Raw genomic sequence first — 23,567 nt, 5'->3', positions numbered from 1 at the left:
TTCAAGTTCGGGGTATCGGTGGATCATTTCGAAAGTAAGTCGACTCTTTATTGCGTTTCCGTATTTACGCGCGACTTCATTCATTCGCAGACTTAATAACTCTTCACTTGATTATATCGGATACAATTTCGTAGCCTGAGGACACGCAGAATCGAGGTAGCGGGGTTAAGCTTGTTAACGCAAAAATAATAAGTGCATGCTTATTAAGCTGAATCGTAAACAAGCGAGCTGCGCTGAAGCTACCGATTAACATGGATAAATGATCTCGATTCTGTATAATTAAGCACCGACGTATCATGTTTCGCTAATATGTTAGGCGCGTTTGCAAAAAGTGCAATCTCAATGACGACTCTTTCGAGATCGCTCGTTCTCGTTCAAAAACGCGCTTCGACGAAGACAAACAATATTCGCATAGTTGAAACTGTCGCACTGTCGGGTCGCGCGCGTTGTTCTTTCTCTGTGGATAAAAAGAAAAGTATATAATTCAAGCGATAACGCGAAAGGAAGGCGCGAAACATTGGCACAATAACACGGGCGCAATTTGTCCTCGTCGCGGTGGCGGCGGCGACCGCGTCTCCGAGGGATCGACGTCGTAAATCAGGACTTTATTTTCGAGGGAGATGAAAAAAGGAGGAAAATGATATGCACGCGGTTACCAAGCGCAGATTATATCCTCCCAGAAACAGATGTCCGGGCCGAGTACCTTAATTAAGAGGCAATTATTTATCCCGGGCAGGAGAGCCCGAGCTACTTTTCTTTAACGAGTCCAGCAATTAATACGCCGGGGCGCCTCGCGCAACCGGAAATAGGTACACCCTCGTAATCGCGTTTCTTCGCCACGGGTGCGTTCACGCGATAAACCGCTTACGAGAAACGTGCTCCGTGAGAACTGTCCCGACGCGAGCGAACCGGAGCCTTGGAAATCTCTCCTGGAAACAACGTACCCGCTTGGATTATAAATTTCGATAGACGATGGAGTTCTAATTTTGCGTGTTGTTCGTCGACCAAGGTGAAGTCGCATCCGTGCTACATTTCATGGTGGCCGCCGACACGCTTTGCACCATCTCCTACCCATTTCTCTTCCGCCTTGACAGATTCTACCCGCGACATTCCGATGTTCGGCAACGAAAACTCCAGAGGCACCCTGTCGCCTTCGCGCTTTTATTTCCGTGTTCTTCTCGCTGTCACGCGGTGTCTTCTAACTCATCGTTATGAAATCGTCGACCGAGGACCTCCGTTTATTTAATTACTCCAAAGTGTTCGACCTGGGTACCTTTCATTATTATTACAATATCAGTTGTTCGCCGCAACAAGTAAATCCTACGGATACATTTTCTGGTGAAAAGATATTTTATTTCGTTGGTCACTCTTCGTTATTCAATACGAGAAGTACAATTACCGATGCAACGTGTACTCGATTTACATCGAGATGAAACTTACGCGCGTCTACCTTATTTTTTCACGCGAATTCTCTCCTCGTTGAGTCATACCCGCGTTACAATCGCTTGGATGGAACGGTAATAAAGAGGGCTGTTGAAAGGCGGAGTCGGATAGAACGTAATAGTAGTCGTTATTAATTTAAAGACCGATTATCTCGCGTATCTTCGATGGCATGATTCACCATGCGTCGCAGCGTGGATTGGCAAACACTGCGTGGAGATGCTAATTTAACCGTGGAATTGTCGCGTGCACCGTAATAAGGTGTTCTGGCCAGGGCATTGTGCGGGCCCGTTCGACGCTTGAATTTGTTTCCGTTCCCTCCGCGTTGGCCGCGGCACGACGATCGGGTGCTTGACACAATGGGTCCGCGAATTAATGCGGCCCCCGGTTTATGGGGCGCACGGGGTTGAACGGCGCGACCTCACGGGTAATTGGACGTCGCAGGTTGCCACTTAAAGGTGACTCATCGGCACGCTCGCGCGGATTATCTCGCGCAATCTGCTCTCGATGAGGCACCGGCGATAAATCGCCGCGAAGAGATTGCGGCCCCCGTGGAAATATAGCGGTTCCATGGGGTTTAGACATCGATTACCGGCGCGCGGCAGTTGTACAACTTTCGCGCCCCGCCGTTACGCTATCGCGTGAATTATTTAAACGACCCGCGCAGATGAGAGAGCCACGGTTAATGGGCAACGTCGTCGCGATTTCCGTCCGCTACCTCGAATTAAATAACGATAATAAATATTAACGGACTTTCGTTTGACGGGAGAGGGAGAGAGAGAGAGAGAAAGAGATTAAAATTTTGGTAGCTGTACACGGTATTGTCGATGAAATACGAGAGAGCGCGGTAAGTGGCAAGTAAATAAAATATGTTTAAAAATCTAGATACGAGGGTAGGTGATTTTCGAGTCACGCGAGGTTACAGAGATTTAAGATGGAGGCACGAGATGTGGAGAATTGGATACACGATAGCAAATCTTTTAGCATTAATTAATTTGAACATAATAACTACGAGTATTGGAAACCTGTTTATATTGAGACTCTTAAATTGGCACGTCGGTTTTATCGAGAAACTGCAAGCCTGTCTATGTACCGTATCTTCGCATTTAATTATGCGCTACGATATAATTACTATTTATTAGATTTCTTCGGCATTAAGGGACTTGGTTCTCTTACGAACAAGTTGTTTAATTATAAACACTTTTAGCAATCGTCCATGGTAGAGATAAGAAGAGGAGGAAATGATTTTTTCCATGGGACCTTTGCATCGACCTCGATATTCCCTTTTTAAGCGGGCTGCACGTGGAAAGTGCAACGAGTGCACGATCGATAACATACTTCAACGACAAACAGGTCCCATTTACCGTGTATCTGTAATCCGACGTGTCGCGCGAGAAATGATCACTCGCGCCCGAAAACTCCGATCGCAAGCGTAACATTCACGCCCATTACGTAATTAGTAATTAGTCACCATCGTACGCGACGGACATTAAACGTACCACATTACGTTCCCCGCCGCTCGCAGACATATTTAAAGACCAAGTTAGTTTATTCGCAACCGAGTTGTAAACGTTGCACAACGGGAACGCCTAAAATTACGATAGCGGCAGCTTTTCCATACCCCCGCCCTCTCGTGTCTCGAGCGAAGCGACAAGAGGACAAGAGAGCCGCGGTTGTTTATTCCCGAACGAGATGGCCGCGTCGCTCGTGAATCGATGACGACACAGTTCTGAGGAACGAAAAATCGTGGCCGCGGATCGGAGACAGCACGCGCTTCGGTGACGTTCGCGTTTCTCGTGCACGCGGGTAAGGCGAACGCGTATTTCTGAAGCGGCTGACTCAGCCGCGCGCCACCCACGCGTGTACGCCCGCCATACGAATACCAGGGTGACGAGGTGCTGCGCTGGCCGGCGCGAGATTTCGCGCGCGACCAGCCTCACCTTGCAACCTTTTCCCTTTTGCGATTACGTCTGACCTACTCGCGAGTACCCCGCCAATATTCGGCCAGGAAGAAAGTGTTTTACGATCCTGGCCGAAAGATTTGCTCGACATCCTCGCGGGCCGCGTGTCGAGCTTATCGTAACGAGCCTTCGGCTCCTCGCCTCGATTATATCGTTCGCTTTGTTACCGCGGTAAGAAAGGTCGCAGCGACGGCTGTCCTTCCTCTGACGTGGATCGATGGAGCCTGCTCGTACGCTCTGTTCGTTGCTGTTCCGTGCACCCATAATAGCGAGAAGTTACAACGCGTCGAGGGTAATCGGTGATGTAACGATTACTCGAAAATAAGTGGAACTCCGTGGGTGTTTGGTCGCGAATCGACCGTTGCAATGCGTGTCGATTATTCGCTGTGGCATTTACCGTCGAGATTGATCGAAGTTCCGAACTGAGGTATTCAGAACTAAATGGGAGTACGACTCGCAGTTCAATTTCGCTGGCGCACACTCCCGCTCGAGAAGTCCGATCATCGATTGGAAACTAGTCGCGAACGTTCGTGTCATAACCGGCGACAGGCCGCTATAAATAAACGTTTACGATACATCGATCAACTGGTCAACAAGCGTTAAACGAACCGCGCAGCGCGATACCAATTAAAGACAAAAATAAGCAACGGTGCCCGGGACTGCGCGGAAACAGCGCTTAAAAAGCCGCGTGCATTTGCATCGCGTGTTTTAATCATCGACAGCCTTTGAGACACGCCGTTTTCGTCACTGTCTCGCGCACCACTGAACTCGTTGAAATATTTCTGTCTATCGGTATCAGTGTCCGCGGTTATTGGCTTATGAAGGTGTCGGAGCATTGCACACGCAACCGCACGTATTACGTCTCCAGAACTCGGGTAGAAGTATTCGAATGAATATCTTGCGAACACGTCAAACTTCTTGCATCTGCGCGTAGAAGATTAAATCTTGTTAAAATTGGCCATTTATGTAAAAAGAAACAGCACTCTTAAATAACGTTCTTATTTTGCATATTTATTGAACAGACGTGAAACTAGTATTTGCTGGAATGTTAACCATTTGGTTCTAATAATTGACCTACACTGATACTCCAAATGCTGATGAAGTAGATTGCTTGATGGAATGCCTTATCTCCAAACTTTTTTAGAGTTACTACGAATATGGATCTTTCGAATAGGTTTTTGATCTCATTCCCTTAATTTCTTCATTAAGAAAACTTTCACGAAACAAAAACTCTGCATTTCTGCCCAAGGCGTTGAAACTTTTAAAAAAACCTCGACTTCAGCCTGCAATGCAAAAAAAAACTTGGAGTTGATTCTGTCTCAGATATAAGTGATAGTGAACTTTAAAACGTATATAAAATGAATTGGCAAATATCATTCAAGCACTTAAAAAGAAAATGTTATCACACAGAACAAGTTTTGTCGTGTTTTATTTTACTAAAAGTATAGGAAAGCTCTTGTTCTTCTCATAAGTCTCAATCAGTTTTAACCCCTGGGTTTTATTTTTTTTCCATTGTACGATGAACCTTTTAAACCTACCAACGATCTCTGCCACCTCGCAGCCCTTATCAAACCGGACGGTTTCTCGGTACGCCGTCGTTATTATTACAGTTTTCGATCATCGAAAGGGTTCGTCGAACCGTTCTTCGCATTCCCCCTTGGCCACGCTAAACACTTAACGCCGCTCGATTCCCCGGGCAGATATTAAAAACAGCTGGACCCCGCGCTCGCGCGACACCGTACGTGTGTCGTTTACAAGCGACGAATTTATCGCCCCTGCCGCGACATTTAAGTACCACCCCGTGTGGCTTGCAGCGGTCAGCACTGCTTGTTGCTTTCGATGCATCGAGCGTCCCACCCCTGCGAGTGGCCTCGTTGAGAAATCTCGCCAGATAAGCGCCAACGGAATCCGCTCGATCGCGCTACTGGAGAAGGAACGTCCACCGGATATTTATCGCGCCGTTAGGCGCTGGGCCTCCGTTATCTCTCGACTGTACGCTTATTGTTCCTTAACTCGCGCGTAATTGAAATTTATTTCGCGTCCTCGCCAGGCTCGCTCGTACGCGTCCTTGTCGGCACGATTTTGGGTTAATTGGTCCGTGGCAGGAGAAAGTCTCTTAACTTAGTAACATTGTAGCACGTACCGTAGTACAGTCTTGCCGTCTCTCGAATCTCACGGGGCTTGATACACCTCGCTCTACTACGATAATAAACGCGGTGTAGCTACAGCCGTGCGTCGTTTAACGAGGAATACGTCGTTAGCCAGTTTCGGTGTTACGCAAGTTTCGTAGAGTTTGCAACTAAGTTATACGATACAGTTTATTAGACGTCTAGATTGTACGGTGTAACGTTGGGTTAGATCATTCTGTGCCAATATAGATTGCAGATAGGAACGTTTCCCGTTGTAATAGTGAAATAATAATACGTGTTGCATTGCGAGGATACAACGGTTTGGTTATCGCTAGGCGGAATGGTTTCTCATAATGACGTCTGTCGTTCACCTGAACCCTGCATGGCGAACCTATGGCGCGCGTGCCAGAGGGTGGCTCGTCTGAGAAGTTCGCTGGCGCGTCACTGATTTATAGGTCATTTCATTCCGTGCGCTCGTAGACTGTTCGTCGAGGGACTTTATCACGTATGTAGAGTCTGTCGCGGTCAGTAAATCGGAGGTGAAAGAAGTTTTTGTGCAGAGGATCGAGGACAATGTGGCGGTTGACACGCGCGATTGCGATTCAATTCGTTAATTATCCGAAACAGTTTAAAGCACGGTCCAAGAAAACACGCTGGCGGATATCTGGGTCGCTCCCGAAATAACCTGAATGCATCCACCCGCTCCTGGTCCTTCTCACTCTCTCGCCTCTCATCTTCGTCTTCTTATTCCCCTCGGATTCGTCGAGTTTCAATGAAACATCCTCATCCGCCGTTTCCTCTATCGCGGATCACCCCTCGCGATTTTTCTCCGCCGGCTCTCTCTCGTCGTGGCACGTCGACTCCGGGCTCGTTCGTGCTCGATCGAATTAATTTGCGAGCAGGCTCGCCGTTGTGGCTTTTAAATCCACGCGATCGTGACGTAAAACGCCGCTTCTGGTAATGCACAACCCGGATCGGTCATTTGTAATGACGCAATTCAGGATTATTTTTTACGACACGGACCAATTATTTACGAGCCGATGGCACGGCGACCGAGCCACGTCGCGTGGCCGCGCGAAAATTACTTAATCTCCCCGTCAGCCGGTGCCACGCGTCATCCGACTTTAATCCGCTCTCGATTCCAGTCACGGATTGAGAAAAGACTTTTTTTCCCTCTTTGAAATGTATTTTAAAGATCGACAAAATATGTAGCGATTCTGACTTGAACGTTAGAGCGTAGACGCCAACCTGGCGGCCGCGAGGGCAGAGCCGTGAAAAATGGCGATGAAACCGGGGGTTGAAATTCCTCGATCGTAGTTCCCCCTCGCGACGAAGTTTCTTTTCACCGACGAGGAACATCGTTTAAACAGCGACGGTTATTACGGGAGACAGACGGTTACCCCGGTGGACAAAGTGGTGCTATATTTTAAGAAGGATACGCGAGTAACCGCGACGTGTCATCCGTGCGACTTTTGCCCGCCGGTGTACAAGGGGCTCGCACTTTTGTAATGGCTCGACATTTGTCCGCGCGCGGCCGCTTAATTGACCAATTTTTAACGCGGTCCACCGCGGCATTTAAGCAACGAATCCCTTCGACTGGCTGCGGGGACAGCCGAGTACGAGTACATTAGCGGTTAATACGCTGGAAACGATCATCGAACGGCGTGTTGGCTTCTTAAATATACGCGGCTTCGTGTCCCGCGATGCGTCATCCCCTTGGAGGCCGGAATGAAAAATGGGACGGAGGTGCGCCGCGGCCGGTGTTGCGGTAAGGAAATCGTTATGCTTCGGTTACAAGATATTTTTAAAGTAATCGCTCGCTGCTTGGAAATCGGAGAGACGGTTTTTATAATGAGCGTATGAATGGACGTGTGTAATAAGTCGCGTTGTCCGTATCGCCGAGTCGCGAATTCGTGTTGGCCAATTAAAGAAAATATACGCTCGTTTTTATGCCCGAGGGTGATCCGAACAGAACTCCGCGTCTCGAAGAGGAATAATTGATAGTATAAACGGATCTTAGTTAACATCCCCAGGAGATAATTGTAGTTAATATCGTTCCCCGTTATTTTCTATGTTCAAAATTGATCCGTTCGCTTCCATGGGAATCGTCGCGTGGAAAATGTTCGAATCGAGTTCGAAGTGAAAAATGATGCTTTCGATTAATAAATCTCCAAGGATATTTATCGACTTGCCAGCGTCGAAGATCAACGGGAGGCACACTTTCCGTTCAAAGACACCATCAACCACGTCCCCGTCGCTTTCCAGCGTCCCTCGTTGCGTAAAGATCCACCCCGGACAGTCACGTCCGCCCCGCGTTCGCGCACTCGCAGCGCGTCCTCCTTATTTTGTTTTTTTTTTTTTTTTATTATTGCCGCTATCATTTTTAATTCACTCGGGCGCAGTTGGCTGCCCGCGGACGGATCGTTTTGCCGCAATTAGTTTTGTGGCCGGCGGTGGTCTCTAAATCGGGCGGCGATCGTAAATCCACGGCAGCGTGTCCCCGCGAACGATGCGCCCGCGGAAAATTGGAGCGTATCGCGCGACTGGCTGTCGCTGCACCGGGTGGTCGCGGAAGCCAGGCCCTTCGCCTCCTCGTTCTTTTGCTCGCGATCGGATTTTATTCTTGGAAGCCTAACTCCGTGCACGTCCCGATCATACCGATTCGGTATCCCGCTGCTCTGTTCTTTTTGCGCCTCCTTGGAATTGTCGGGATTTTTTACTCCTCCCGTGCTATTAATACGGCCGTTTTTTATTTATTTACCGCTTCAAGCCTCGTTTGGCTTTGTTCCCTCCCCTCGGTTCTCTCGTCAACTCTTCGTAGCTGAAGTTCTCTTCGATTTTGATAAATAGTGCAACGATTCTTGCCCTGATGTCTGACCCTGTTCCTGTAGGAAATTTGAATTGCGTGAAAGAGGAAGAAACGTAACGACACGGGGGTTATCGCGAGGGCGGCTCGCGAGAAATTCATCTCAGCATTATTACCACGGTGGCGCGTCCCCGTGTCGCTTTATTTTCGACGTGCTACCCGACCCACTCGTTACAAGTCAATCCGCTGGTGGCTGTTAACACTATCCCGCCTCTGAACGTTATTAAGGAAAGTTAAGATTATACCATTCTAGAAAAATCAAGTGGTTCTGGTGTATCTCAACTAATTAACGCTGGTAGGATAGAATCTTCCTGCTCTTTTTAGAGAGGTCTTTAAAGTAAGTGACTAGGATTTATGGTATCTTAATCGGTGGCTTTTACGAACGTTTCAGATGATTTAGAGGATGCTATTTTGCTGACGTATCCAAAGATAAATGGGTCGAGTAGCCATTTGAAAATTCTTGTAAGTTAATCGATTCACGTTTTTAATTTTAATAACATACTCGTACGATATTCGTGTACTGTGTAAGGGGCGACTGAAAGGGGAAGGGCGAAGATGTAGGAGAAATAAAGGATTAGCAGAAGATAGCAGAAAGAGGGACACGACTGAAATCGCTTTCGTGTCGTAACTCGTCGATGTCCGACGCGCACAAGAGATGACAATGAACGAAGAAAAATCGAAGTTTGGCAGCTACAAATTCGATTGAAAGTACGACGGGAACAGACGTTTATATTTCCAGATATTTCGTATCGAACACGTCACTGCGTGTTATTATTCGAGTCGTGATATTCACTTTCTTCGACTCGTTCGACGAGCACATCGCGTCCGTCCGATCGACAGCCATTGAGACGTTATTAATGGACGAACGGGTATTTTACTCCGATTGACTGACGTTCCTCGTAATTATGTGAAGTGGAATTATAATATTACCTAGTCGCCAATTGGGACATTGCGCGATCTCGCGCCACTTTTTTCTCACAGCCTCCTTTCTCACGCCCTTTTGCGGCGCTTCCGAAACTCACGTACGAAGAATTCGCCCGTAGGTCCCTGTCTCTTCGAATCGTTCGGTCCAAAAGTTTGGCGATTGGAATTTTTTTTCGGATAACTCGCAACCGCGGAGGGCACGTCTAAAATTTGCATTCTTATAAATATCCTCGCGACTTTTTCCTCGGTCGCCGTCTCGTCCCGAGAGCCCAGCGACAGAGACATTTTCTGGCGACTCTGGGTGCCGCAGCAAAAACAAGGAAAAACTGTTAACGAGACACTCGGCGACGCCGCGGATGCGATAATTTATTAGATAAGAACGGCTCGCTTTCCAGCGGCCGTGTTCGTGGGAGCGCGGCAAGGGATGAGATGAAGCCGTTAGAAAAACATCCCCCGAAAACGGCTGTCTCTTTGATTCACCGTTTCCTGCGGCCTCGGCGACCGATTTCGTTGTATTTTCGTCCGCGTTCGTCGCGCTTTCCCGCTCGTGCCGCGCCGATATCCGCGGAGCTGTCTTACTTTGTTACGGCTCCCCCTCGTCTCTGTCTCTTTTTCTTTGCCCAGGCGCTTCCAGCCCGCTTCGAATGTCGTCCACGCGCCCAAGAAAAACATTTCGGCTGTCGCGGCGCGTAAAGGCGGGCGCACAGTCGAGCGCGCGTGCGCCCATGCAGCACCACCGCGTATTTCATCCTGCTCCCCGCGATGCCCACCGCGGGATTTGTAACCCGCGCGAAAAGATGGATGTATAATTCGTCGCTCGCGTCGATTTGTCCGGCGCTGAGTTTTTTCGCCGGACGAAGAGGATAACAGAGACGACACTCGACTCGCGAGGCCGTATTACTCCGAGAAATTCTCCGCTGCGCGTTACGATTTTCGAAAACGATTCTTACGAGGTTCTGGCTTTTAAAAATAAATACGTAACAGAATTTACTCCTGAAACGTAAAGCTAACCGAACCACGTGTAACGCTAACTGAAGAAACACAAACAACGGGACCAAATGGCCAGCAATGGCTCAAGTTTAACCCGAGGATAGCTAATATGGCGGACGATGCATCGAATCATCCCTCAAGCATCCCCTGTAGGCTGCCCACAAGCTTATCCACAATGCTATTTAAGCTTATCTAAATTGTCTGCAGTTTCTCTTCTGAAAAATAAAAAATTGAAATAGATCGACAAGAATGTAGCGTGTCTACTTTCGTATTAAATCGCTTGTCCGACACAGCTACGAGTGCTACGAATCAACAATGACACGGGGTGAATGAGATTTGCCTTTATTGAACGTGCAACGACACAATGATTCCACGCGTCCACCGAAACAGCGCGTGCATAGAAAATTACGAACGCTAAACGACCACACGGCCTCTGAACAGGCACGATAGCTCCGAGTAATTGCAAATTCCCCGTCCATTCTGGACCACGCACGCCTATTCTCGTCGCGTGCACGCCCAGGTGTGTACCCGCCCCGACGCGCACGTGCATTTCCACGCGCAGATTTATGCAGTTAACAGAGAGGCGAGGGCACGTAGGTTTAACAATTACTATGACCCACTTGCGCTCGATATCGGTGCTAATCGAAGTTGCGGCGAAAATGCAACTCACGCTCTCCTCGAATGAGACGCGAACACCACGCGAACTACAGAAACGAAAAGGGAGACTCGAGTAATGCCGAGTTTCAGCGAGTTTAATTAGGATTCCATTCCGCTCGAGGACCGGACCTTGCCTCTCCCTGAAGCTCCAAGTCCCATCCGCTCGTGAAAAAAGGGAGACAAGGCGAGGCGAGGCGAGGCGAATTAAACGAGAAGGAAAGAACCGGGTGGCTCTCCTCGCGCCTTTATCTCTCGTCATCACTTTCTCCTGGCCGCGTGATTTACGCTGCTCTTGTCTTCCTTAATTAGGTTAAGGTCCTCTCGTCGTTGCGCCCGACTTTGCATCCCGTAGCACGGCGCAGAGGAGAGAAGCGCGCGTACGAGTCTCCGACACCCTTGTTAAACATTAATCGAGGCGCTGTTCGCATTGTACCGCGCCGGGACGATTTATGCCTCGAAACGCGCGCTCTTTCGGCTCCGAACCGCTTTCCGACGAAATTTATTACATATTTACATCGGTCCTTCCTCGCAGCGGCGTTGTAACGACGTTGTTCGCTCCTCACGGCGAGACGCGAACTTTTTACACCACCGTTCCCGAGAATGGTATCGCTCGAGCTCGAGCGATCTGGAAAAAAGTTTCCGATCGATCTTGTCTCCTGCGGTTTTTAAAAATCCCACGACACGAAGGTCCGCGTGTGCAATAAGACGGACCGTTGTAAGTTTACAAGTGCAGTAATAGAAACGGTAAATTTGCAGACTTTCAGTGGACAGAACGGCTCTCGCGACGCTAATAGTTGAGAACAGGTCTCCGAGTGCAGTTGCAGAGTCATCTCTGAAAGAGCCTCGCAGTTCTCCGCGTTGTCATCCGGAGAAGACCGGTAAATCTTTTCTGGTACGCGTGTTTTTCTCATACTACCCGGCGGTGAGTAATAAAAAATATAGCAGGCGGATTGGCATCGTTTTAAGTAGTATACGCCTTCTACGTCGCGGTTGGTCAGCCATTGCGTAGTTGTAGCCGGCGAAGGCCGTTCTAGGTCGTTCGGTAGCTGGTCGTTAAGCAATGCTTCTCGCGTTGCTTGCCTTACGAAGCCCGTTTCGACGTGACTTTTGTCCTTGCCAGGATTGAGAACGCGATTCGATCCGATCGAAACGCGCCGGCGAGACCGTTTCGGCTATTGTGTCGCATCGTAATGGCGGCCGTTCCACTTGGCCTCCGATATTAACCCTCGACAACTCATCGGTCGTATATTTAGTACGTTTCACGGGAAACACTTAGGAAAACGCTTTACTTCGACCGATTACTCCATCCAGCAATGATTAAATGCGTCGCTTGTTAATTCTACTGCTGGTCGCACAGTGGCTCCCACTTTTTAAGAAACATCTCTTCGTTCTTCGTCTCGACGCGAGAGTCGTCTCGAGTGTTATCAATTTCTCTTGACTAATCGACCAAACTATCCGCTCGCCGTTCATCGATTTGATCACGCGACCAGTGTCTCACCCTTTCGCTTTGGTAAACGTTTAAACGCAGCCTTCTCTCACGATGTTCGAAGAGCAGGCTCGAAACGGCACGAGATATCTTTCGATGTGACACGAAATCGGCGTGGCGCGTCGCGGGAGAAGCCTCCCGGTGGTTGTGAAACCGCGGGACGAGTGGATTGTTTCAGGAGCGGACGCGACTCTCGGCACGGTCGCGAGGAAAACCTCGGGGATTTATTAACTTGTAAGGTACGTTCTTGCACGGGCAACCACCCAGGACCCGTGAATAAAACGTGCTTTCGTTGCCTTCTCATCGGTGGCTCGTTTTTTCATCTGGCCCCGGTGGTACGCGCGCGAACCACGCGGCTTACGCTCGCCCGTTTTATTCGTTGCTCGCGCGATAAAACGACGCGGCCGGTACGCCTCCCATCGGCTCGCGCGAGGGGGCACCCTATTCATTTAAACTGGCTGCCGCTCGCGAGCAATAACGACTGGATAAAAACTCGCTCGCAGATACACTCCCCATTTTAACGATCGCACTTAACCGCGCCTTTTCGCGCTGACGCGAGCTGCTCGCGCGTAATTTGCGATCGCGACCGACCGCGGTGCCGGGTATAAATACGAAACCTTTAGCAGCGATGCCCGCTCTCGAGCTCGTTCCCGGTTAACGGGTTGACGCGATCATTTCTTCCTCCCCGTTACCCATCTCCTCGTTCTCCCTTCCCTTTAATACGAAACTTTGAAGTTTCCTTAAGCACCGGTGTAAATTTTCGTCTCGTTTTCATACGCTGCTCGCGCAGCAGCTCGAGCGCTGGCGTTGCCCCCGTGGAACGCGTTTTTCGTTCGCGCGCGCTGCTCTTTAATCTTCCATAAATTCGATTGTATTAGGTTCGAACGCGTTCGTGTAAACAAAAAAGAAGCTCGTTCTAAGCTTCCATCCGGGCCAGAAGTTATTATGTAAGTTAAGCGATCAGCATTTACGAACGTTCCTCGTAACAGCGGCTACACCTATCTCGTAAGTGCATCCAAACTTAACCCCCGAGCCACTCTCGTAAATCTTGTCTATGCGTGCGCCCGACAAAACTTGTATCGAACTTGGAATTAATCCGAAATCGAACAGCGCCGACGGTTCCTCCTCGCGATAGCAGATACGCTTCGCACGAGTACACAGTTTAAACAAATCCGACCTGCTCCTCGTAAATCTTCCCCCTTCTTATCCACGAATGACGTTTCCATTTTCACCGCGTCGCACAACCGAGCCCGTTCTAAAAACGTATCTTTTTTTTAGAACCAGTTACGCAATTCCATTTCGTCTATAACGGAGTAACTATATATCATAGGGCCATGTACGTAACGCTCTCGAACACTGGACAGCAGCAGGTCGGTCCGCGACAGGTCCACCAGCAATGGCGCGTCTATTTTCCGCGATTCCGCGGGCTACCGAGCCACGACCGCTATGGTCAACTATAAAGGCCATCTGTTCGCTTTTAGAGTCCCCTTTATACCGTTTGTGACGTCATCAAGCGCACAGATAAACGAAGAAGTACGCCCACTCGGCGTCACTTATCATCCATCGTGGTCACCTTCTCGATCCTCGCGGTCCATCCAGCTTACTAACTCCTTGGCTCGCTCGATTCGTCGAGATCGTCGCGAATCGAGATTTGCCACGGAATGTTTCGCGTGGCTGGAGACGCTATTGTCACGAGACTCGATTTATTGTCATTTGTAAGTCAATGATTACGCTTAATTTCGCTGACTTCTTTACGAACCATTCTCGCGTAATCCTTTCGACGACGTTCAGCCGAGTTTCGCGCAGTTTGCGTTGATCATTACCTCAAGTGTGTTTCGTTTAACGAGATTTCAGGTGCGTATCGATTGATTTCGCTAGTTTGAATTACACCCGCTTTTAGATAAAATAGTCTTGTATTCGTTTATGGCTTTTTTGCTTGATTTATACTGTATATATCTGTTTTTTATGGGTAGAGTGTCCTTCTGGGAGATCTGACTTATTAACCCGTACAAATTGTTGGATAAATCGCTGGACATTTTTCTCAGCCCATTTGGCAATCTTCCAGAGTTACACAGAGAAAGAAACCCTCACTTTAGTATACGCTGTTCCGCGCTAGGTCAGAAACGAACGTTCCTCGGATAAGTCTATTAGAGGCTGCATTTACCTTGAATCTCTGATACTCCAAGTTCGTCTGTTGAAAATCTTTCAACGCAAGTTGCAGCATTAAAGTGACGAAACAACCTCTGCTTTAGCTACTTAACTTCCTCGCAGATTTGGCTTCCTCAAATTGCGAATCGTCCGTGGTCCGGTGTCGTTGACGAGAAATAAGAATCACCGATGGTCGGCGAGTGAATCAGCGCGCTGTGGCCAGTTCCGATTAAGTCCGCGAGAAAGAGAAGCTCGACCTTTCGACGTGTTCGAGGCGATTGTGATAGCCGAAAAAGCTCGAGAATTAGTCAGTATGTCGCGAGCGCCTCTAGGCGGCGTTCCAGCGAGTTATCCGTTGCTCGGGTTGGCCCGTAGCCAGGCGTCCCGACGCTTCCCGAGAGGGTGGACCGAGTCCGGCCGAAGACGGCGTCCCGGCGTCGAGCGTCCGTCAGTGCGTGTGTGACATGGCTGCGAGGCGCTACGGCGACCTAGACGCCCTCCACCTCGCGATGTGAACACACCCGCAACGTCCTCGAACGATCGTTGAACGATCCTAAACGTTATATTTTTTTTTTCACACACACTCTCTCTCTCTCTCTCTCTCTATCTCTCTCTCTCTTTCTCCATCTCTCTCTCTCTCTTTCTCTCTCTCTCTCTCACACTCTTTTCTCTCTCTTAACCACGTCGCTCATCTTCCATCGACGCGCGACGCCGCGTCGTCCAGCGTCGCTGGCGCCCGACGGTTCTCGATGCGACGGCAATAGCGCCGCGATCGGATTGGATACGACGACCCCGCGACCTCGTTCGGAGGAGTGCTCGAGGAACGTGCGAGCACCAGGCTGCTGACGCGACTCGCTTCGAGCTTCCCTCGATCGTCGACGAGTCGCGAGCCGCGTAGTGAACCGTCGAACTCGGGTTCGCGCGAGTCCTGTTTACGTTTCGAGGACAGTGCCTCTGGAGTGAGCCTCGCGGTTCGCCTCGCGCGAGTAGGGGTTATTCGGGGGTGGTGGTGAGTGAGGAAGGGGTTCGAGAGAGTGCGGAGTCGAACCGAGTGACGGTACTGCAACGGAACTGTGAGGGGTACTGGAGGAATTGGACCTATTTTCAACGCAGTGAAAGGGATTGCGGGAGTCAGAATGTGAACGGTCGTTGTTTGGAACGTGTTTGTTCGTTGCGCGCGATGTAATCTCGACGGAGTCGACGAGGGGGTTCTTCGATGAGATGATGAGATGTCGGGGACGGCGAGGACGACATGTCGGATAGTGTGGCGAGATGAGTGGTTAGATCCGAACGTTGAATCTTAGAGGATTGGAAATGATCGTGTCTCGTCGAACGTACCATTCCTGCAGCGAGACAATGTTGCATTCCTTGTAAAGAAGTCGTCGAGAAGCGAGCTTTCCCCTCGACGTTGTACATAAATGCTCAGAGAACGTGGACCAGAAATACACTCCTATTCTATAGAACTTCGTCAACTAGCAACTGTATAGAATTGTAAATGAAAACTGTCAAGTGACTGTCCAGTGGTAGTTAAATAAGAAAGAACTGTTGGAAAGAAATAGATTTTCAAGTATCTACCGTGTTGATTCGAGAAGGAGGATCTAGATCTTCTAAAGACTTTATTGGGATCGTAGGATCCCCTGGATCGGTCAGTTTCCTTAAACGACTGTGATCTCCGCGAACACTTGGGCGCGATGCGAAATGACACGAGATAAACGTGTCAGTGGCGGATATAAAGGTGCTCGCGGTGTTGGCGAGTGATAGACGTTATCTAGGACCGTCGACGATCTCCGGACCGCGCCAATGATCGGACTGGCCAGTTCGCGTAATCTGCTGGGGGCGCTTGTCAAGATCGTTTCGCTCGTCTCTGTGTGTGGCTTGACAACCGCTTGGTCAAGTTATGTCGGGCCAGTGACGCGAGCAAAAGTTTGGAGGAAGGCCGATGCGTCTGTCGACGAAACGGTGGCTTCTGCTCCGACCGATTGAACGAGTGGAAGACAACGAAGAAGAAGAAGAGGAGGAGGAAGAAGAAGAAGAAGAAGAAGAAGAAGAAGAAGAAGAAGAAGAAGAAGAAGAAGAAGAAGAGGAAGACGAAGAAGAAGACGACGAAGAAGAAGGGGGCGTGCTTGATACGAGCGCGTGCATCTCGTTCGACCTGCTCCCTCGTCGTTCGCACGCGTGCAGCTCCCTGTGGTGTGCACGTGCGTGGCTGCGTGCGTGTGTATAGTGCAGAAAACCGACGATGGAATATCGGTGAGGTCACGAGGTCACCGCAGAATGCCTGAGCCGAGGGCGAAGCGCTGTAAACACTGTGACGGTACGGCACCACTTGGCCGCGACGAGTTGCTCCGTTTCTAACTCGAACGCTCAACCCCTCAACGCTCGACTAACCGTGGACTAATAAAGTGTTTTTTTACGCAACCTACTATATTCGATCGTACGCTTCAACTCTGGTTAATACCTCGATCCCGATCCATCCGTCAGCTCCTGTTTGGAGACGTTTGACGTCTCATTTTGATGTTTGCCTCGTGTGCGTGATCGTGTGTCTTGTTAATAAACCTGTTTTCCTTTTTTGCATGGTGTTAGCTTTTTCTGTTGATCTTTTCAGGAAGTAAGGTTCTTCGGAAGATGAACGTTTCCGTCGAGAGATTTGGAGTTTTCTGTTATAGTTTAGGGAATAATGATTCTATTATTGATAGGTCTAGTATTTTTTTTATGTTAGAAATGTACTTCTTTCGCGAAGCATGTAGGACATTGTGAGCCAATCTCGTAAAAGAGAAGTTCCTACACTTGGTGGAAGAATATCGATGAGTTGCTCTTTTCTCAGAATCGAGACGAAGCCAGACGACTGGCAGGTAAAACCGCGCGAAAAATCGAATTTCCGGCGAAAAGTCAGATTTAATTAGGAACGCCGTGGCTCTGTGGCCGGACACTTGGACCAGGCTTGAGGCAGACCAAGGCGAACGCGCATAGCGCATTCCAATCGGATGGCAACCACGTCCAACTCACGTTCCCCCTCGCTTCACCCCTTGCCCTCCCTTTTCTTTCGTCTCTCGCGCCGCCAGTATTTTTATCCTCGGTTATTCACCCTCTTATCTGCGAATAGAGGCGCCCCTTATCCACCTGGATTCGTGCCTTCTTTCCGTCCGCGCGCGTTTTTCGCCTGTAGTTCACCAACGAGAATGCGTTTTCGACCATTCTATCCAACGCATGGTTCAACTCGATCTCACTTATTTTTTCCTCGCGTCATTCGCGATTCTGAACCTTTGAATCGCGGTTGGCGAAGCGGACAAATCACGAATCGATCGTTTGTACGCGTGCAAGTCGGATACGCGAGGGTGAGGATGTTCCTCAGCGCGATGTAGCGAACATCACCGGAAATATTTGCGGAATCGAGCTCAGTGTCAAGAGGTGTTAGTGCCCGCCGGTTTATTTGAATTTCTTTCCCGATCGATCGTCTATGCAAACAGCGAAGCGGTCTCGGGGATGGTAACGATCACTTCGGTTATTGGCCTACATTCCCTCCCTCCGACCCGTTGCGTCCCTCGCGAACGATTTCGCTTCGCCCCGGTCGTTTCGCTGCCGAATCTCTTTTTGTTTTTCGAAACGTCAAAGCGCCGTTCTCGGCCAGATGGCCGCGATTAAAAAAAAAATATATATATATATATATCTCTACCGCTCTCTCTCGACCGCGTTCGCGCTTTACGTTTCCGTTAACTCGAGACTCGGCACCGTCTGCATTCGGAATTCTTAAACAAAATTTATAAATACGCGAGCCGAGACTCTATCGTTCTTTTCCGCGCGGCGTGCGCTAGGTCTACGTCTCGTAAACACATTTTCACGGACGCCTGCAGGTCTTCCCTGTTTCGCGCGGATAATAGAAGGGTGCTGCGAGGCCTGAGGTACTACCTCGCAAATGCCAAGGCCCTGGCTACGAATTCGTGGCGACGGAAGGCTCCTCGACGAACTCAATTATCGCGAAATGAAGTCACTGTCTTGTTCGATTTGGTAAAATGTTCAATTGATTTTCCTTGGATTGAGGAATGTTCTGGTTCGCGAGACGCGTTCAAAGTCAGAAGAAATAGCTGATATTGTTGCGCGATTCGTAAAGTCGAATCATACGTCTGTTCACGAGGTTAACTCGAGATAATGAGTCCAACTGGAAAAATCTCGGAGCACTGTCTGTACATGCGACAGCGAGACGGTGATGTATGGTGCAGGGACGGGTCGATGATTACAAGAGATTTGTTCCTTCATCCTTCGAGGGGTGAAGTCGTTAACGAACGTCCGCCTCTTTTAATTACTTTCATCATTAATCAGCGCGGTGTGACCCTGGTGTCGAGGGTCACCGACATTTCAGTAGAAGCAAGCGCCCTGTCACGAGTTAATTGACCGTCGCGTGGAATCTACTCTGTTTCACAGCCCGTGCGCAGATTCTAAATCAGAGATCTTTTATAGCGCGACGAACTTCGCCAGCTCGAAAAGTTTACAGAGTTGTAACTCGCGTGATCGACATGTAGTAACAATATTTCCATGAATTCGAGCACGAACGTCGGAACAATCGGCATTAAAATCGCCGTACGCGCCGGATTCCACGTCGATGCATCAACGTTTAAGAATACTTGTTTGTTTGGAACTCGCAAGGGTTGCATCGATGTTATATCATTACGAAGGTTCAATTGTACGCGGCACCGTATCGTGGAATCTATTTCCGCGTAACATTTTATTTATTTCTTTAACAGTCTCCTAGAAAAAGGACGCAAAAATTGGGTACAGCGAAGCAGGAGGTTAGATCTTTTTTCAGACTTTCGATCGTGGCGAACTCTCGAAAATGTCCACCTATCTTTTTCCTCGTCTCTCTTTTTTCCTTTTTTTTTATTACGAGAACACGCTCGTTCCGCGCAGAAGAAAGTTTACCGGGAGACATTGAAATATCGCGCGTTCCGCTGGTACACCGATCTTTATTTTCTCCTTACGTAAGCTACGAATTATTTCAATATTTTTTCCCTCTTTTCTTTTTCTGCTCCTCTAACTCGTCGACATTTTTGTGATATTTCCCTAGGCCACTCATCGTAACATCGCGTGGGACGGTTGGACGATCACGCGACATCGTCCACCTATAAATTCCTGTCTAAAATTGTCCAGCACCCTCGACCATGCGTCTGGTCCCACTAATTTTTTGATTTACGCACCGTTCGCTCATTAATTACGCTGATCGAGAGCCATCGTGGGGAGAGTTCGTTCCCGGCTGGATGAAAACGATGGAACGCCACCGGGATTAGTTCGTCGCGGTGATTTTTCGACGGAGGGAAAACCGGCATGGCCGCTGTTTGATTTACAACGACGAGTTTCCAGCGCGCGAATAGCCCTCGCGGCGAGATAATTTAAAGGGACTTTTAAATATCAGACGCAACGGTGATACGTATTTACGACGATGGAGTTTTAATTTATTCGCCGTGAAACGTGGTGCTTTACGCGTCCGAATCGCGGATAGTCCGCTCGATGATCGCTCGATCGGCGAGCGTTACGCAAGGCCGCGAACGGCTGGAATTATTGTCTCCTCGATCGTCGGGTAAGGTGGTATCGAGAAGTGATTCGCAGATTCGCGAGCGGCGCTCGTAAACTCCCGTTACCAACAGCTGTCGATGGAAAACAAAATCTAAATTTAAGCCTGACTGGTCCGATGAAGCACATTCTCTGCCGAATCGGACAATGGACGGCGAGCTTTCGACCTTTCGAAGCCTCCGAAATTCCGACTTGCCCGATTGGTGAATTTAGAACGGCCAAAATTATCGGCGGTGCAGCCGGCGTTAGATAAATTCTTCCCGAGCTCGTTCGATCGAGGATCAGCGGAGCTCGCGATAGTCGCGGTCAGAAACTGGATTAAATTCCTGCGGAATATTTCGGATTTGCATTAGTCACGCGATACACCGACGTTGCGGCTAACCAGTCGTGGAGCTTGTACTATATACGCTTTACGCTTTGCTGTTACAAAACCAGAGCAATTGCTCGTATACTACAATTTGAGCCCCTTAATCCTTAGACCTGTTACTCCGCGATCGGATATTTATGGAAGCAACTATCGCTGATACATATCACGCTACAATGTCGACTACAACAACCCGGCTTTCACTATTCTTCATCCAGATTGTCATTCAACAAACAGCACAGCCATCGTCTTCAGCTTGAATCAATATTTTATCCAGCTTTCAGCCAGTCTTTGGAACCCAGATACGTAAACCAAACGATCGCTGCCTCGCCCAGAAACGAATCTCTTCGTCTTTGCCTTCCACGCAACCTTCGAACACCAACTATGTATAGATCAATCATAGCTTCTGTGCAGTATTTCTCGTTCGAGGTCCATCTCTCGCCAAGTTTACCGCCAGCCTAATCGCCGAGGGGTCCAACCTTCAACCTTCAGAGGTTGCTCCTGACTAGATGGTGGGGTGGCTAGGGACATCCAGTTCGATCATTTATCGGGACGGTATGCGCGATGCGTGGGCAGCGTTCGCTTGTACGTTCCCCCTGGTTTTCGTTCGCTGGCTGGTTTCCAAACGGCGACACCCTTACACCTACGAATTCCTTTTTGCTCGAGCGGAGAGCGGCGCGCGTGGACGCGGCACTGTTACGCGCCTCTTACGCGGCCACCTCGCGTTACGTCGTCGCGGTTACGCGCGGGCTCGCGCGTTCCTCGCCCCCTCCTCGCGTTTGGCTCTTCATCCCTCTCGTTCCCTCGTTTTCCGTGCTTGCGCGCTTTTATTCTTTCGCTAGCGCCAGCGCGCTGTTTGATACTTGGGTTTATTATTGGAGACGGTCCCAAAGCGTTTGCGTTCGACGAGGTAGACCGCGACCGCTAATTTATGGACGACGCTATTGTAAAGCCCGTCAGGGGATATTTAACCTTTGGAATTCGGTGCTGCCGCTGTGAGAAACTGCAATCGTATTTCCTTCTCTTTTGGGGAACTCGACCGTTCGGAATGGTTATGAGATTCTATTTTCAAGGAATCGGTATGCGCGGACCTTTTAATCTCACCCCGGTGCTCGTACAAGCGGAAGTGCGGTACAGCCGTGTCGCTCGCTCTAATATATCAGTGGAATTTGATTGCACGTCCCACGTAAATTCACCAGCGATGCGATAAGTATGTTTGTAATGAACGTGTACGTAAATCAACTTTTCTTTTTTTATTATTGCAAGTGAAAAGCATCGATAACGAGAACGAAGCGTAAGGTTCGAGCTGTAGAAAAATAGGAGCTTTGTTCGAGGCGAGGTAAATTCTTGAGGACAACCAACGGTGTATTCTTGGACACGAATGTCACGTCGGGGAAGTATAATCATCAAACAGGAAAATTCACAGCGTATTTATAGATTTCCACCAAAAATAGACACGTGATGCATCGAGCGCGTGAACGCGGCCGAAACGAATCGTGAACCACCCGAATCTTTTCTAAGATTCGTCAGTCTTTCGATCGCTCCGCGGAAACACGGAATTCTCTCATTTTTCCCGCTCGCTCCTCTCGTTTCTCGCCCCGTTCTCCTTTTATTTGTGCGCCCTCGTAAAAACGAATACGCGTAAGTTCGTTCGTTAATAGCGTGGAGGAGCGACGTGTTTTCTATTTCCGACCATGTGATTAGATTTATTTATGGCCGCTCTGGATGAGGAACAAGTATGAAAATACTATGTAGAACGTTGTCCTTGCCTGACACTGTAACATTCTTTATAGAAGCGACTCCCTTTGCATTTCTTTTCTCATTCAAACGTTATTCCGAATCCGATCGCGCGGTCGACTCCTTTCGTCTCGCTTGACCAATTGTGACGCGAACGCAATGATAAAGCAAATAGAAATTAAACGTAACAAGCATAGAGGCTATGTTTTAGAAAATTTCATTACACGTTACACGAACGAGGAACCGCAGCGTTGGTAGCGAAATTGATCGATACATCAACGGCGATGGTTCTTTATTGAGCGATTCGGAGGTCTTGCGCGGGTCGACAAGGACGTGTCTTTGCAAAAACGAGCACCGAAAAGCCTGTATCGATGTCGGTGGCGCAGATCGTTTTCAAACAATCCGCCCATAAATTGATCCGCCCCTTCGATCAAGCGATCCTGGCGGAAGACAGGGCTCCGTGCAGCGAGAGGCCCCCGAGGAAAAGAGAGTTGTCGACGATCGAGACAGGTGATGGTGTGGCGGCGTAGGTAGCGCGAGGTACCCGCGACGATGGCCACCTTTATCGAACGAGATCGAAGATAACCTCGCCATCTTTCGCTCCCGTTCCTTTTTTTCTCCTCTTTTCCTCTCTTTTTTCTTCTTTTTCGGCTCTTCCCTTTTCTTTTCGCGCGACCACCCCATTCCTCCCGCCCCATGCGGCGGGCACAGGCGACCGATCTCCTGTTGCTCTTGGCAGCCGCGCGCATGGTTTACGCCGTAACAGCTGTGCTCGCACGCACTTTGCTCGCGCAAAACATCGCTAATGGACCGACAACCTCAACCAAGTTAGTTTCGCTTTAGCGTAAATATAGTGGAAGCGACCGGACCTCTCGTTCCGTCTCCTCCTCCCTCTCTCTCCTTCGTCAACCATTGAAGAGTCGTTGTCACCGTGGATGGGATTTATATAGCGACGCCAGCATTCCCCCGTTGTCTGTTACGCCTCTGTCCGTCGCCAGTTTCGAGATTCGGTGTTCGACGGTTTGTATCGTGCTCGCATCGATCGCGAGCAGAAAGTTTGGTCGGTAGTGTATAATCACGCTATGAAATCTACCCCATCTGTTATTTGTGTAAGATATCGATGGAAATGGAGTAATAACTCGATGGCTCAACGTTTACTGGGCGTATTTATTCTGTGTCTCACCCGAAGGTTCGTACAAGAATGCATTCTTAGGCCATTCGTACTAACCTCGAGGACACCCTCAACGTTACCCGATATTTCTTACATTTGGGTCAGTAGATTTGCTGTCGGGTTGGATGAAAC

General features: G+C 49.1%; 2 protein-coding genes across 5 annotated transcripts in view; one reads left to right on the top strand and one right to left on the bottom strand.

The window, feature by feature from the left end:
- LOC143429400 (uncharacterized) overlaps positions 1-23,567 on the bottom strand; it is a 381,903-nt gene that overhangs the window by 108,231 nt on the left and 250,105 nt on the right. The window lies entirely within an intron of this gene.
- Positions 15,784-23,567, top strand: part of LOC143428725 (uncharacterized) — a 214,662-nt gene continuing 206,878 nt past the window's right edge. For all 3 annotated transcript variants that reach the window (XM_076903784.1, XM_076903785.1, XM_076903783.1), the window contains exon 1: positions 15,784-16,915. In XM_076903784.1, coding sequence (XP_076759899.1) covers positions 16,876-16,915 — 40 coding nt within the window. In that variant the 5' untranslated portion in view covers positions 15,784-16,875. The remainder of the gene's footprint in view (positions 16,916-23,567) is intronic.

The sequence above is a fragment of the Xylocopa sonorina genome, chromosome 11 (genome assembly GCF_050948175.1).
Source record: "Xylocopa sonorina isolate GNS202 chromosome 11, iyXylSono1_principal, whole genome shotgun sequence".
In the NCBI taxonomy this organism is placed as follows: Eukaryota; Metazoa; Arthropoda; class Insecta; order Hymenoptera; family Apidae; genus Xylocopa; species Xylocopa sonorina.
This window is presented reverse-complemented; position numbering and strand designations above follow the sequence as displayed.